The 17,442-nt window shown below is 43.1% G+C and overlaps 1 protein-coding gene across 3 annotated transcripts in view; it reads left to right on the plus strand.

The window, feature by feature from the left end:
- Window positions 1–17,442, plus strand: part of brinp1 (bone morphogenetic protein/retinoic acid inducible neural-specific 1) — an 85,600-nt gene that overhangs the window by 42,088 nt on the left and 26,070 nt on the right. For all 3 annotated transcript variants that reach the window (XM_049021421.1, XM_049021422.1, XM_049021423.1), the window contains exons 3-4: window positions 4,003–4,193; window positions 8,413–8,582. In XM_049021421.1, coding sequence (XP_048877378.1) covers window positions 4,003–4,193; window positions 8,413–8,582 — 361 coding nt within the window. The remainder of the gene's footprint in view (window positions 1–4,002; window positions 4,194–8,412; window positions 8,583–17,442) is intronic.

A 17,442-nucleotide genomic window follows, 5' to 3' on the forward strand; every position in this document is an offset into this window, starting at 1 on the left:
GTAAACAAAAGGTTAATATGGTTGACTTGTATGTCTTTTAGATTCATATCTGTCTGTCCACAAGCTGAAGGTCATGTATTACATGTATCACAGAACCCCTTTTCTGTTGGTAGCTACAGTAAGACCCATATCTGCTTCCAGCGTCCTCCTAGTGCTTCGTAGCATCCGGGACAAGCTTGTAGGGCTCTATGATCATCCACTGACTAAGTGTTTGGATGATGGATGGATGGGTCTGTGACTTAATTTAAACGTTAAGAAAAATAGTTTCAGATGATTGGCATTTTTGCTAATGTCTGTGACACAAAGTGCCTGATAAATGCCCCTTATGGAAACAAAAAAAGGAACACCCCCCCCCAGTCTCGCTGTAGAAAATGTGTAAGTGGAACCGACACTTAGCCATGATGGTTAAAATAATGGTCTGTTAGATCGTCTTTGCTGGAATTCAGAAGCTAATGTGTTGTGTTATGGTGAATTGGTGGCTCAAAGGAAACGCCCCCCCCCCCCCCCAAAAAATAAATAAATAAATAAATAAATAAATAAAAACAAAGTTAGTGATTCACAGATGGTCTCCAAGGATGAGAACAAGGATGATTGATAGTTTTCCCGCTCTATTAAGAAGCTGTTCTTTTAAAACATCTTAACAAAGTTTTCCCTGCAGGAAGAAGGGAGAAGAAACATCAACAACAGCATCAACGACATTAACAGAAAAAGCCCTTAAATGGGATTCCACTTCTCCAGGAAAAAGGGCAGTGTAAAAATAAAAACACTTTTATATTTTAAAAGAAGGGCAATATATTCAGAAACTGTACTGCTTGTCAGATATCTAAAGCCAAGGAAGACAAATAGATAAGGTCTGTAGAAGGTAAACAAGAAATATTTTGGATTTTGGAGCACAACAGAGTGATATTTATAGCATTCTTTGCCATCCATCTGACTCACATGAGCGGAGTCACTGTGTTTAGTAAACTTTTAGTGGATTTCAAGTTATAAAGGTTTTTAGGTCATAATGGAGATACAGTAGGCCCTTTAGAGGAGGTAGGCCCTTAGAGCCAGATCAGACATGTTTGTTTTTCTGTAGCGGCATTGAATTTTAGATCACAATAAATAAATAAAATGGACAGGTTCTATGGGTAACCTTGACCTATGTCACTGTTCCCTCACATTCTCCTCCAAGGGGCAAAAAATCAGTCCCCTTAAGTTAGAGAGCTGTTGGCCCTGCTGAAAGGTCCGGTGAGAGGTCGCAATATGCAGCCTTTTCATGGTGGAATGAAGTCATGGGACACCATCCATCTGCCAATTCTGGAATTCCGGGCATATGGACCAAAATACATATGTCGGCCACATATGGCGTGGCACTAACTGCCGAAGCTGTGAGCGGACCGTCGAAAACGGAATGACACATGAGACAGATTTTTAAAGATTCTTCTGGTTTATCTATCTCCTCATCGGTTTGGTTGCCTGTCTTGCGAGTGCATCTGCGGTTTGTGGTGTATCACAGAATGAACATCTATTAATCAACCAAAAGGGTGCAGTTGTATTCTGGTCCGTGTTTTCACCTGTGCAGATGCAGAGGGTGTTCTGGCGGTAACCTTTCAGAAGTCGCAGGTCAGTTAAGGACTGCGATGTTTTAAATGAGGCCGCGTACTTACAGTACCCCCCCCCCCCCCGTTTGCCCGTGAGGACCGAGCTGGAGGGTAAGGTGTGGGCACGCACGAATAAAGACAACGTTTGACATTTTTGTTCTTTCCTGTCTGGAGGGTGGCAGTGAATCACAGTGATTTACCGCTGTCATTCCTGACTAATAGGCACCTTGTATAATTGGTGAAATGGAATCTTGAGTGAAGCCACAAACGATCGCAGGAAGGTTCAAAACGACTCGAAATCTGACAGCTTTGCCAGGAATGACAGAGAAGACAGGGAGTGGGAGAACGAGAGCCCAGAGGATTAAGCGCTTTCCTTATTTATTTGTTTTTGTAGGCGGCCAAACTGGGAATTCATTGAGACAGCGAGGAGCTGAATTAAAAACCGCTCTTTCGCAAAACAAACACAAAGCCCACATTAAACTAATTTTACCGGGTGACTCAACGTCAAGCCATCACATCCAGATTTTGTAAGATAGTTCAACACATTCTTTCAGCAAAAAAAAAAAACAGACTCTCTCTTCCAAGTGCAATCAACATGTACCTTGTCAGTTCCATAGTGCGTTATGTTTACTAAGTGAATAGTCTGTATGTAAATGCACCTATTTGCAAAGCAAATTTGAGTAACACCTGAACATGGCAGCAGAGGAGGCGAGACGCTCGTACTTGATGGCGTGCTGAACATGGGGAGACGAGGACAACGAGGACGGCCTCAGAAGTGCAGAGTGCGGGATACAGCATCCCGTTCGGCTCGAGGCCCAGGAACATTGGAACACCTTCTGATTTTGATGGAATAGTGGTTGGCGGGGCTGGAGCCCAGCGAGCCAATCCCCACACATTTTTCCCTTTATATATTTATTGCACTTTATCGGCCAGATCTTTATTCTGCCATGGCGTTCTGTTAGGGACCGTGGCAAGCAGATCTTAGCTGCTGTGCAATAGGTTTATTCTGAACGGAATAAAGGCCCCCATTGATACCAGCCCAAGCCGAACCCCAGGAACAAATGAACTTCAATGGAGCTTCAGTTCACAGAACATTCACCAGACAAGTTAAAATTGAAGCAGAATTATCCATCCATCCATCCATCCATCTGTCACCCCACACGATGAACATTTTTGGGAAAACAGGGTCACACATTCCCTGGAGCAATTGAGGGTTCAGAACCTGACCCAGGTGCCTGAAGGCGAAATCACTCTAGGATTTGAACCTACTCTTCTTCCACCTGGAGAACCAAGGCGCCTAATTCTTACCTCCTTTATATTAAGACATGTTGGTGTGGAAATTCTCTTAAATTTGTTACCACACCTTTATATTGAAATGTATTAAAGGGGGGGGGGGGGGGGGGGGGGAAATCTTGCTCATTTTAAAAAGGCAGAAAAAAAAGATTCACTTGGAAATGGGGCGATTTCCCACAGAAGGAGTGGAAAAAAACGCAGTCCGTGAAATAGCTTTGAGCACATAAGGCTTAATTGTGTGTGGATACCCGACTGATCTGTGCCGCCAAATGGCATTTTTATTATAAACCCCCCTGCAACCTTTAAATTGTAACAATTGTTTTGTAGGCCGGTAGTGCTAAACAGCTCTTCTGGCCTCATGCGATTTGATATCTGTCTCTGTGGAAATTAATAGGACAACTGGACCGCCTGGGGTATTAATAAATAAAAAAAAAAGCAGTTAGATCCGGGGGATATTTTCAAATACAAATGCACTTACATCCGGTGATTCGTATTGCGTAGTAGGAATTATGAGCAATTATGCGGTCGTGTCATTATGATCTCGGTGCCGAAACAGATATCGGACGGGTAGGTGGGGCAGTTCAGCTGTTGCCCCCCATTTCCTGCCGTTCCCAGGATGTGTCAATCACTTCATCTCCTGAAATGCCACTTCAAAATAATAACATGATTTTAAGTGCAGAGACCAATGTTTTTAGCATTTGATTCTATAACTTATCTTTGCAATAATGAGGGGGGAGGGGTTAAGTTGTTTAATTTTAATTGCTTCCATAAACACCTTTTTGAAGTAAAGTGAGAGCTGTTCGTGACGTTTCTCCGATTAGGTGTACGTGAAAAACAAAAAGTTAACGATTTTGTATCACGGCATCCCTTGTTAGGATGCTGGTTCAGAACAAAATCATCTTAAATTACTGAAGGGGTGGGATCGCCAGCACGCCACAGCTGTGGACTGATCACATTTCCATCTGCGGGTGCCGATTTTTAATTTGAGGGTGCCAGGCAGCATTATGCACCCCTGTAAATCCAGATCTGGTAATGCAGACTCGATGGATGTATGCTGGGTGGCAGTAAGGTACATCTCTGGTGGTTAATGGGACCTTGTTTGTCACTGCTCCCCCCTCCCCGACAGAGAGTTTGCACGTTGGAAGGTGAGGAACACCGCCCTCGAGCGGAGGGACCTCATCCGAAACCCCGTGCCCCTCATGCCAGAGTTTCAACGCAGCGTGCGGATGCTGGGCCGGCGGCCGTCCACGCAGCAGTTCATCGACACCATCATCAAGAAGTACGGGACCCACATCCTCATCTCGGCCACTCTGGGAGGTAAGATGGTGCTAATCTCCTAGCTCTCCCATCAGTGCACCTTCAAGGAAATCAATTACTTTGGGTTCTCTGGAAAGATGGTCCCCAAGTCTTCGGGCCTCATTTCCAAAACTGCGTACGCACAAAAAGACGACGGCGATGTGCGTACTCAAGTTTTTACACATGTTCTTGTATTTATCAAACAAAATTTGACAGGAAAGAATGTGTGTTTCCAGAAACTCATTAATTGTCACGAGTTGCACTAAATGTGAAATAGGCATCAGACATTCGCATGCATGGATTGACTTATAAAAGTCTTTTTTGCGAGTGACTATGTAAACAAAGATTAGAAGGGAGCGAGTTTTCATGGACCATCAAGATTGTTTACTGTTTGCACTATGCATGTGCAATATCTTCGCAATTTATTTTGAATTAAATGTTTCCCTACACTGTGGGTGAACAGACGAATGCAAATACTATATTTGCAACTATGTCCAGTTTCCAAATGTAATCTGAGCAATCAGCCGCACTGACGTTGCGATGAGGGGACCTCAAATCAAATCAAATGCAAATAGCAGTAGATGGAGGTGGTGAAATGAGTGCTAATTAAAGTACTTTTGTCAATCGAAAGCCATTTCTTTCTATTAATGGGCAAGTCATCTGTCATGTCAACATGAAATTAAGAATTGTTCATTTTGAGTTTAACTTACCACATCAGTGCCTCCTAACAGCTCTGGCACAACACTAGATAATATGCAATTACCCTATTTACCCTACTATAGGTGCCATGCCCATTTTGTAGAGCTGACAGAATTTATGGCAGTGGCTATACGTTGCCATTGAACACTCCATTTGAGATCCAGCTTTATTATCAATGCACAATGTGCAAGTACTCTGACAACCTAATGCAGTATGAAATCTAAGCTTAAAGTGCAAAATAGTGCAGAAGTACTAGAAGTTTTGCAATACATACACGTGGGAAAAATATCATCAGAAAATGTACTTTTAAATATTTAGTTGTTCATGATAAATGTGCCTCGGCACCCAGATATAACATTTCATTGTGCCCCTTCCTCACACTGTTAAAAATTCCTCTATTTTATTTAAAACTGGTATCGTTGGAATTTGCAACCAGAAAGGCTTGATTTGCATAATGTATGAGCTTGCTGCTTATTTGCATTGTCCATTTATGGTTGTTTGTGGGTGGTGCCTGGGCAGAATCTCCGGCTCATGCATATATGCACATTTACAAGATAGTTCCGATATTTCTGAGGGGAAATATGCATACACCTGGTTTGAGAAATCCATTTTTTTTGTCTGTAAGCATTTTTTTTTAAGCTTACACATTTTTTCATGATAAAATTCAGGCAAAGTTTGATAAATGAGCCCCTTGGTGTCTATTTGAGTTTAGCTAGCAGGAGCTACCTTTTAGGTCGGTATGGAAAGGTTTACCCTGGACACATCATGTGTTTTTTTTTTTTGCCCTCGAGTCTCTCCACAGTCAATCTCAGCCTCAGATGAGAAAGTGGATCGAAAGACCAGCCCCGACACCAAGAGTGACATGAGTGATAGAGGTTCCAGAGATCAGTGAGTTCTTGCGGTTTGACTTAGAGTTGTTTCACCCATTTCTTTAGGGTCTTGTCAGACAAATGGTTTTCGTTTTCTTCTGTCATCGCCCTGCTGTCAAATCGTGATGGAGTCAATAAAATCGCATGTGCAGTGGTGGTTATTTGGCTGTGTCGGCTTCCGGAAGCGTTTGTCCTGCCTTTCGCTTAGTCACAGAAGGGATTTTAGCCGAATACTAAAATCTTCCCCTTGAAGGAGCTGCACCCCCATGAGACGAAGCTTTTTATCTCATGATGAAGCTCGTTGTGCTCAGCCCGAACTTAGACGTGCTAATTTGCAGAAGCCAGCAGCATCGAGTTAAATAACATCAAATACTGCCTCATCTTTAGGCTGTGTAATAAAACCGGGTCTGTGCTGCATGGGAAACCCGTGAATCCCGTCTTTATGATCAATAAAATGATGCCTTGGATGCAGAAATGGCCAGAAATGGCCAAACATAGACGCAGTAATAACGACTCATATTTGTAAGTGGTTCCCATGGCCCCCCCTACTGCTATAAACTTGGGTGAACTTTTCTTAGAAGAATTATGGCCCGGGAGTCACTCATCTCGGTGTTCGAGCTGCACATTAGCGTGAGCCGTTGCGTTAACTGATAAAGCAGGAAAGGAACACGGCTGGAATCTGCCACTAAGGCCGGCAGCTAATAGAGTTACGGTGATAATAGGCCACTGAGGTGCCCCAGTTTTGCGTGTTTCTGTTTTTTTTCCCCCATCCGTCCTTCGAGAGCCAGTTTAATGTATGTGCTCAGAAAGCATCAGTTTGTTTATTTTAGGGTTCCTTCTATTCGTGTGTGCGTGTGTTACTGCTGTGTCTGTCAGCTTCACCACCGGGCTACCGACGCGCCCTCCTGCCTTCAGCAGATTTGAGGGGCCCTAACACGTCCAGAGTATGTCCCAGAGTAAGGTCATGACTTCTCTTCATGCAGCGGAATGGCAGTATGGAAAATGATAGCCCATATTGTGACTTTGCATTTCACAAATGACCCTCATACTTAGCCTTGATGAAAAGTTGATGCGGTGAAAGGTGGAAAAAAAAGGTAAATGCTTTAGTTTGGAAGGTACAATAAATACCATCTGCGATGATGCTTGGTGCAGAATGTTACGAATGAAACCTTTTCTTTTCGTTAATTTTCACAAAGCACAGTCTCTTTGCTTCATGTATTTTATTTTAAAAAGGAATATAACAAGTTACTTACAATAACATGCATTATTAAAATATCAAGTCAGCTCTCTATGCTGATCGGCTTTATAGGCTTATACAGGTAGGCATATACTTTGCTTTTAAAAATTCCTGTTATATTTAAGCAATGACATACGAGAAGGGTGTGGTTGTACTCGTGTCTGTCACGGCTGTGATTTCAGCTGTAGGCACGAAAACGCAGTTATACAGTTAAATTCAGCACTCATAGACCATCTCTCATCCAATCAGGTTTGTTGGTTGGAACTGTATCATTTTTTTATAATGTTACATAAGATTGTACATATGTGGTGTTAATTAGTAATTAATTACACAGACAATGTGTAAGCACAGACAATAAAAAAAAGTCTTACACTGACTGGTTTCAGATAAGCATGGTACACTGTTACAAAGCAAGTTAAGAATTAAGGTTTTTTTTGACAAAGCAGCTTTTAAAGTATCGATACAATGTAAAGATACAATGTAAAGATACAATGTAAAGATACAATGCTTTGCATGCTGTTGTTCGCCGAGGTGTGACCTAACACAAGCTTGGGAACTGAACCGAGAGCTGACACAGGTTCTGACCGGTTTGATTAAAGGGCTGAATGTGGGATAGGGGAATATTCACTTAGTCATTTCTAACAGAACTATGCAAAGCAGCTCACATAATTATACACTGTATTCTATAATGAAAGCCTTACTTTGTGGGCCTAACCAGAAACGAGCAGGAACATGGTCCCAGAGAACTTAACACAGCCAAGTTAAGAGCATGAGAGAGAATGTGACAGAATCTTTTATGGAGTATTATATTTTATACGGTCATTTATATAACATCAGACTATATATAATATATATATATATATATATATATATATATATATATATATATATATATATATATATATATATATATATATATATATATATATATATATATATATAGCTTTATACAGGTCACAATGAGTCACTAGTTCTGATTTATCTTCAAGATCGTGCTAATAACTGTCAGTAAAGCTGTTGAACACTGAATGAGGTAAATATTCATTAAATTGGGCAAATTTGATTTGAAACTTGTAGCAGTCACTGCTTCCTTCTCACTGCAGAGGTGGTACATTATTCTTATTTAAAATATTCACCAAAACATATGTTTAACACCTTTTAAAATCACATTTTTATGACGCGTCTTAATCACTTCTTTATCGTTTTATAACACAGTGTAAATCACTAAAATAACACTTCTTAATCACCGTAGTAATTATGACCATGTCGGCCGTAGTTAGAGAAAGGACGTGTACTGTGAAATATCACTGGCACACTGTTTTTCCTTTGTGTTCCTCGAGCCTCCTATCAGGAGACGCGTCTCTCGTGCCAAGTGTGAGCGTTTCTCACAGGCATCTGCTGATCCGGCCGCAAATCCTTCCTTTTTTTCCCGCAGGTGAGGAGGCTCTTACTATGTATATGGCTAAAAATAAACTGGACCGGAAGATCGTGAATGTCACGCAGAGCGTGGAGACCCTCCATCAGCTGGCCTCCTCGTATTTCATAGACCGGGATGGGACCATGAAGAAGCTCCATGAGATCCAGATTTCCACCAATGCCATCAAGGTAGGCACCCCCCAGCCACACCCCCCCCACCCCTCACCATCACTCCCCATGCGCCACTCCATGTTCCATCCAGTCTTCTCTGCCGTCGCCGTCGGTGACAGACCGGTGAAGCAGTTGTGGCAGCCCAGGCTTCGGGTACCGGCAACTGAGGCGTGATGAAAATAAGCAGAGTCGACAATGACTGCTGAGTCAGAGGGTGGCGGTGGTGATACGAGGGGGTAGGAAAAAGATGCCCACACAGCAGAATCGCTAAACGTGTCCAGGTGGTGCAGCCTTAAAGAGGAACGGTCACTGGCCCAGCATCCCGGATCATTGTGGATCAGCCTCAAAACGCAGACGGCATTTTGTCTCCTGACCTGTTCTCTGCTCCTTCATTAGAAGAATCGCATCCCTTAGAAGAGAAGAGTCGCGTTTCTCACCCTGGGATAATTTAATTTGTGTCAGTGTAATTATGTGCACGGGGCGTCCGGCTTTCAATGACGTCATCGTGAAGTTCTAATAAACTGCGTCGTGTCAAAGGGGGAGTGGCAAGACCTTAGCTTATGGAGGGATTATTAATGGTTAGCTAACCACCAAGTGGGGGGCGAAGACAAGCTAAACAGGGATGTAAAACTCAAGCCACATATAATTCCCACATAAATCACCATTTGCAGAAAAGTAAACAAAAACACATGCGTGCAACGAGACCATGGGGGGTTAGTGACGTGCGTGATAATGTTCAGGCTTCGTTGGAAAATAAGCCGGATGAGTCTGCAGCTCGCCGGCGAATGTACCTCGCTCCCTCTGCGGTCACGCCGGGCAGATGGCTACCAGTGACGCATCTGAAACCCGAGTCTGTCGCTCTCTGAAATTCTCTGATATTCTCTGAAACACGAGAGACCATTTTGTCCTTCGAGTATTTAGTTCATTTTGATGTATTAGATTTTGTAAAGTGTATTTTTTGTTAAGTTTATTATTATTATTATTATTATTATTATTATTATTATACTGCATCCATTACCAGAAGTGACTAGAATATGCTGAATTAGTAGTGATTACAAATTGTAAATTACAGTAATAATAAATAAATATATGATTTGTGGTATTTTTCGAAATATAATAACAATATGAAAAAGAGCCCTATGAATAGATCCCATGCAGAAAATCCTCATGCCTTGTGCCCTATGCTAACTGGCGTCCCCCCCCCCCGGCCACCCACCTCCCACGATACTGTCCAAATTAAGCAGTTAGACGATGGATGGGGGGGGGGGGGCTTTCTAGTGGCTCATTTTTTACTCCTCCTCTGCTTTCTTCTGCATTTTTTTCCCTTTTTCGTCTCCCCTTCCTCCAGCACACACACTCGCACGCTCACCACGGCCGGTGACAGAAAGGGCATTCGTCTCTGACAACAGCACATCCCGCCCCTTCACCAAAGCCACGGCAGCACTGACACTCCAATAGCTTTCCGGCGTGTCTGTAACAGGCCCATCCGCACCATCTCGTCTGCCAGGCTCCACTTTGCTTAGCGGGGCCCTCACTCCCCCAGCTTGGAGTCTCATGCGGCCCGCTTAAGTCAGGTTCTGAATTTTCGACACCATAGTGATGTTAATCAAAAAGGCAGACAGTTCTGCGGTGATGTGGTTACGCCCAAAGCGAGTCGAAGAGCCTCTGTACACAAGGGTGTTGTCCCCACAAAGAAGGATGTTTGTCTGATCCAATGAATTCTCATGCCCTGGAAATCCCAGACATCACTTCTCTTGCCTTTCAGCTTTGAGAAATCAATGAACCTTTGAGCGTTAGTGGAATAAAGAAAAACAATTCTATTTCCAGCCAAATGATTCCCAGACCTGCACTTTTCTGATGTTCCAGTCTAATGTCAGGATACTCTTTTTTTGTGCTTGAAACCTTCTTTGAGTCACGGGGCCCACTGACAGACAGAGTTAAAAACCACGGACTGTATTGTACATTTTACAGAATCTGAAAAATTGACAGTAGCTTGAAAGTTACATGTCCAAAAATACTGTAGATTACCAGAATAAATGTTATATCTGAAGTAAAAGATTGATATATGTCCAATATTTCATACATAAATAAGTGAGAAAGGATTGAAAAATTCTGAAATTCTATTCAGCTCAACGTCCTCGCCACGCTTCTTTCATATAATGACTGTCTTAAAGCGCTAGAACATAAATCTTTAATGATAAAAGAAAATCAGAAATGCAAGCATAAGTTTTTAAATATTCTTGTTTGTTTTTTTTTATAATAGTGCTAATCTTGAAGCCGAAGAAACCATTCACCCCCCCCCCCCTTTCTGGGGTCTGTTCCTGTAGGAAGAAAAAAACAGTCTGATAATTGGAGCAAAATCAATTTCACACAAACAGCATGGGGTGACTAAATGTACCCGTCATACACCAAGATAAAAAAGTGATAAGTGTAAAGCAAAGCATTACAAACTCCAGACCGTGCAGGACCACGTTGCCCGCTGAGGGAATGAAATGAACCTTGTCGTTTCTTTTTATTAGAACCAGATTTGCTATATGCCATTCCTGCAGGCACACTGTGGGCGAAAAAAAAAATAAAACACAGTCAATGAAGCATCGCAATAATGGTACTAAAAAATTCCATTTTACAATCGATTGTTTTCCCTGACGTTCTCTGATAATTGCACGGCGTAATGTGCTGTTGCGTTGCTGTCAAGGTCACCCTCCGCATTAATCACTCTCAGACTCAATATGCAAATTATGATGATGCTGCATATTTTTTCCAAAGGAATATTCCTCCACTCTATTTCACGGTTGGTTCTTCTGTATCTTTTCGGCACACAGCCAAACGTGAAAGAATAAATGGATCTTAAACCAAGGGAATCAAAGGCAACGCAAGGCTCATAAGAAACGTAGAAAAAATAAATAAATAAGGAAGAGCTGCCATTAAAAAATGAAAGAGTTGCCGATGCTGTCTTAAGTCAGGAAGGTGAGCCAACCGGCTGGGGAACTAGAAGCTTTAAAGAGGCTGATTAAAGGGAATTTTTTTGTATTTTTTGGGAATGGGTCAGTAGGGTTAGAGCCAACTAAGAAAGTCCAACAGATGTAAATAAAATAATCACAAATCTGGGCTGGGAAAAGGAGGGGAAAATGAGACTTAGGTCAGACGCTGTAGCGGTGAAAGGGGATCAGATTAGCTAGTGTTGGTTCTGGGTCTGTGGTCTGGGTTTCTGGGGACCAGGCAGAACGGAACATGACAATATTTACAGATTGCTGAGAGCGAGGGACAGGTGGAACAGATCAATGAGGATAATCCCAGTCACCCAGCTCTGTGTTTCCACGACATGAGGGGCTCTGTCTTGCCCCTCATTCCACTCGAATATATCATTTCTGAACGCTGTTGCCAAAACCTGCAAGTCGTGACGTCACCCTCAGTTTATTATAGTATATTAGTTTAGTCATTCCATATAAATATGAATATGCAGTATTACCCCATATTAAGCTCCTTTAATTAAAGTTTATGTCCTTCTAGCAATAGATATTTACCGAATCTGATCCAGTACGGTCCCCTGCAGAAGACCAGCAGCTTCTCTCCCGAGGAGAAGAAGCATTGAGATGGCACTGATGAAACCGATGTCGGTCACATGGCCGTACTGTAGATGTTCTCTGCTCAGCTCTGGCCAGACGCTGTAGCAGCATGCGGCTAGGCCGAGCGTCTCGCGTAATGTATGACTGCAGACAGCTTCCAGGACATCGAGTACACACCGAGCGAGCAGACACCTGACGGCTGAATGCAGCCAGTCCATGTAAAGTGGCCGGACCGCACGGCGCTTCTAGACAGCAGTGACGGATTCGCCGGGCGCCCAGGCCCCAGAACATTGGTTCCATTTCCTGTCGGCTACCAGATGAATGCCTTCTGCATATGGGAAATCCTAATTTTGAAGAACCGGGAAGAAAAATAGGGGGTAGGAACAGAAACTGAGAAATATCTCACACCCAGTGAGAAATGAACGGTGGCGAGTTCACGTCCCAGATCATCCGCACTGAAGCCGACGGAAGAGAAACTGCAGACAAAGGTGAAAATATGAAAGAGGCATGTGGCAGAAGTGCTTGGTCTCACACAATCCATCTGCAGATTAGGCCCGGGTAGCTGGACGGGCCATTTATTCATTGTGGTGAATTGGCGTGGTGGTGGAAGACTCAAAGCGCAGGGGTTGGCACATAAAGGCGGCCTGCAGCAATGCAACAATGCATGCATTAAGGGTGAGGAGAGCAGTATGCTTGGGATAATACTCTGTTTGGAACTAGTGGAGTATAACAGAATACATGCTGTATACTTGATGTGCTTGACAGACACAAAACATCTCATATTTGTATGGAGGTGACAACAAACCATGGATTTTCTTTAGGAACTGTGAAATATCGTGGAGTTATTTAGAAGCTCACTGAATGTTTGGGCCGCATTTAGTGGTAACAACATAATGAAAGATCTAGGCTTGCTTTGGAGGTAATGGAACATGATGAAATATCTAGGATTTATTTTTAGATAATGGGATCATATGGGCATGTTTGGCCAGGGCCTGGTGGTAGGGTAGCTGACTGTAACATCTGGGCTTTCATGGGAGGCAATAGAACATTCAAAATATAGCAATACAGACACCTTATTAAGCACTAGTTAAGTGCAGCAGTGTAGAAGAAATTTAACGTCACATACTGAATATATAGGATATGATGAAGGATCAACAAACTCCCAAATGCTATCAAGAGGACAACATCAAAATATCAGCTACTGTACAAGAGATCATACAGTCGAAGATATCAGAGATCGCTGCCATTTCTTCCACAGAAGAGGAAGAAAATCCTTCAGAATCTCATGAAAAATGACTGGCATTAGGATCTGCACACCTTAGCACTGAAATAAAAGCTTTCTGCCAAGCTAGTAGTAACGGATGTTTTGGTCTGACAGCTCTCAGCGAAGTGACACACAATGGCTCGCAAAGTGAACTTAATGACTGGATGGAAGTAATCACTAGATGTCGTATGTGTGCTGCTGGGATTTTGCTAATCAACAGGCACAATAAAGTTCACGTCAAAGAATTATGAAGGATGTTTTTTTTTTTTTTTGGGGGGGGGGGGGGAGAAACGCCCGTAGGGAGGGAAAATGATTTCAGCAGAATTGAGCCCAATTATCCGATGACTTCGACTGGCTTTTGAGACCCCTTTTAGATAAGATAAGTACCCCCCTCATACATCCAAACACACATTTATGCACTCATGTACGCTCACGTACGCCCCTGCTATTTACTGGATCTCGTTGAGCAGTCCTTTTTTTTTAATTCAAACTTCTGCTGCCTCTGGAACTGAGTGCAAGTGGGAAATTCATTATTGATCAAGTTGCATGTAGAGCAAAATGCTTCGCTAACGAACTGCTATCGATCAGCGTCCTGGGGGCAGAGCCGAAAGCGATGACCTAGCTGTGGTGCCCCGTAGGCGGACAGGAGAGGATGCTTCTGTCAATCACATGAAAGTTTGCTTAGAGGCTTAGGGAAAATCGGAAAAGAGGCAGAGAGCTTAATAAGGTGGCCTTCAGCCACTCTGGCAAAAAAGGCTGAACATTAGTGACAGAGGGTCCTGGAAATATTTTACTGACTCATGTATGTGCTGGAAGCTTGTTTGAGTATTATGATTTCTCTGCTTATCCAACATTTTCAAAGCAACTTACAAATTTTATGGCTGGATATTTTACGGCAGCAATTTGGATTACACTAAGAGCCTTTTCCTGACTGTACAACTGCAAGACTCCTTTCTGGGATTGAAACTGGCAACGTTCCGGTCACGAGCTCGTTGTATGTAACTTCGCGGCCAGCAAAAAATTCCGCACAGTCCCCTGGTTCGGGGGCCCTGTTATCTGAGTCTCCAAAAGCAGCACTTGGCAGTATCAGTCAGCCAGCCAAGCATAGCTTATAACCATCAAGTGCATTATTTAAGAGCGAATTGACTAAAGGCACAACGGGGCAGGTGGGAAAAAAAGTCAGGGGTTGGAGCTGTGGTCTGTCTGCAGTCAGGTCATGCAGAGACTTCACTGAGAGGCGCTCTCGTCGGTGAGCGATCGCAGATGGGAAGAGTGATGCAAGTTTTAGGCTTTCATGCATTAAAAGGTGATTTTGACAAACAGGACCAAGTGATGGCAGCCGTATGCCTCCATCTGTGCCGTACCTCTTAAACTCTCATCTCTTATATTTGTTGCACCAATAGGTGAATCGACCAATAGGTGCAGTGGGTGGGTCAAAAGGGGCACGGCCTCATTGAATGCGAACATTTTAAAAAAGAACATCGGTAATTGTATGATTAAAATTCAGATCATTTTATATTTTATTAATTAATCATTTTCTCTCCCGAGAAAGCAGAATCCGAAATCTCTTCAAAACGTGGCATACTTTTCTGCTTTTTTTTTTTAACACCATTCTGGTTAAAAAGGAGAAGACAGGCGAGATTTCTATCGGATGCGGGGTGAACGATTGAACCCTGGCTTTGCGCGGGAATCGAGCCTGATCCCTCTGAAAGTGTGCGAGGGAGTTTTTGGAGCCGCCCTCTCTCAGCTCTTCCAGGATAGAATAAGCAATGAATCAGAAGGGATTTGGGAGTTTCTGTGCTTCTTAAATAATCAAAATCCTCTAAGTCCACGGCATGTTGCTGAGATTCGATCTCCCTTTGTGCTTTTTTGTTCCTTTATATTTTAATAATCCGATTCGCTAAGCATATTGCTGTTTATCGGCCATCCTAGTGAGGCTGAGCTGTTTACCTCATGATGCAAATCAAAATAATTAGATTTTAGTTTTTTTTTTTTTTTTTTTCTTTTTTTTTTTTTTCTATGGGGCTTTGTTTTAGAGCATTTCCCCGCTCCGAAGTACGATTATTCATCCGAACTTGGAATGTGGGTGGCTTCCCGGCGCCTGCCATGTCAGGCACTGTTTGGTTCGTGGCGGGAGGCCGCCTCGTCCTCGTGTCACCGGGCAGACTTTTTGACGACATGTGGCAGTGGCAGGACCCATGCTGGCTGAGGAGGTGCCTGTGTTCACAATCTCGGCAGCTCAACCACAGAAACAAACCTGCACTTGTCACACTCCATAAAAGTTACACTGTAAGCAAAAGTGTCTGCTGATCACCTTTATATGAAATGCTATGAAAGTCATCCCTTCACTTGGCCTGTTACATACAACATGTTGGCAGACATTCTGCCCTGAAGAGTCACTGTCCTGACATCCAAGCAGGGCCGCAGAAGTACAATAGCCATTCATCAAGATTCTAAGATTACATCATATTTAGCCAAAAAGCATCGTTACACTGCAACTGGAGATCTCCACTTGTTTATTTACAGTGAACTTCCCTGATTTCAGAGCATTTGCATCATGCATGTGTGTAGACTTAAAGGGATGTGGTGGGGTCACTTTTTTTTTTAACACCCCCAAAAAGTTTACGATCTTTGAACATTGATGATGGGATACCACCACGAAATTGCACTTCATTTAGAGAACTCCTAGTGCACGTTTTCTTTACATTTTTTTTTCAAGTTGTATGTATATTATGCATAAAATTAAGAGGAAAAGCGTAAGATGAGGTGCATGATGTGTCGGTGTCAGGATTTGCGCCCGTTTTGTCGCAGTACACTGGCTTAGGTCGCACAGGCTTCCTCTTGTCTCAACAAAAGTGCCTTGTGCCCATAACTAAGCTTCCTCTCTCTGTTTTCCCGTGACACGTGAGGGAAATAAAAAACAAGAGAGAGGACTTCAGCTGATCTGAATTCTGGCTACCACGAGCTGCCGGGGGGGGGGCACGAGTAGGGGATCACAGTGTTCTCTGGCCGTGCCGCACAGACAGAGTGCTTCCTGTCAGCCCCCCCTTAACAAATTCACTCCATTTCCTGGCTATGCGAGGGACGAGGTCCAGGGACCCTGTGGGTGGGATTTATGACACGCTGTCAATCACAGCCCGATTTAACCCAACTTAATAAAGCAACCGATGAGAAGGGTCAGATGAGGCAATGACTGACAGCACGCTGCAACTCCACCGACGGATTCCTGGCCTCATTCCTTCCTTACCAACCTCAAGAGCTGCTGTCCTCAGCTTATTTGGCAGATAATCTGACCACATTCCTCAGACATTGAGTTACTTTTCCGTATCTTTCGTGGGTCGTCCAAAAGGCCGTTCATGGGGGCTGCCTTTGCTTGTGCGCATTTTTGCTTCCATTACAAGAAAAAAAGCATTTAAAAATGTCAAGAAAAAAAACTGTGTCACTTGAGCATTTTTTCCGGAACATTATTAAAAGCATATAAAAGCATAGACCTTGGGCTGGTTACAACTGCTCTCCCAAAAAGATAATCATGGTGCCAGCTAATTCTGCATGGTGGACATTTTTGGCATACTAAGATGGAAATTTTAATTTGTTTTTTTCTCTTACTAGTTTCTGTAATAATGAATGGAGTTGAGTAAACAAGGCAGATAGGATAAGAAGTTGAGGACTAAGGCATGTGACGAGCATCTTCAGTAGCTGGAAACTGATGCCTCTTTACGTTCCCTGATTGTCTCTATATTGCCCTTCTGATCCTTCAGTAGACTTGCTATCAGTTCTCGCTTTGTTAGAAGTTATTGTGTAGTTGTTGACTCCTCGACAGCATGTATGTTTGCACATCTATGTTGTTTATCCCGTTTAGATGCTTCAATCCAAAGTGATGTGCAATTGAGAAAGCAGAGTCAGCCAGTGTCTCGAACAAGTGGGGGCCCAACCCTGGGATTTGAACCAGTGACCTTCTGCTGACCTGGATTTTGACCCCCCAGCCCCCTCCCCGCCATTAAATCTGTGTATATTTGGAGACTTAAAGCTCTGGGGACTGTGTGAGGTG

The sequence above is a fragment of the Brienomyrus brachyistius genome, chromosome 7 (assembly GCF_023856365.1).
Source record: "Brienomyrus brachyistius isolate T26 chromosome 7, BBRACH_0.4, whole genome shotgun sequence".
Classification (NCBI taxonomy): domain Eukaryota; kingdom Metazoa; phylum Chordata; class Actinopteri; order Osteoglossiformes; family Mormyridae; genus Brienomyrus; species Brienomyrus brachyistius.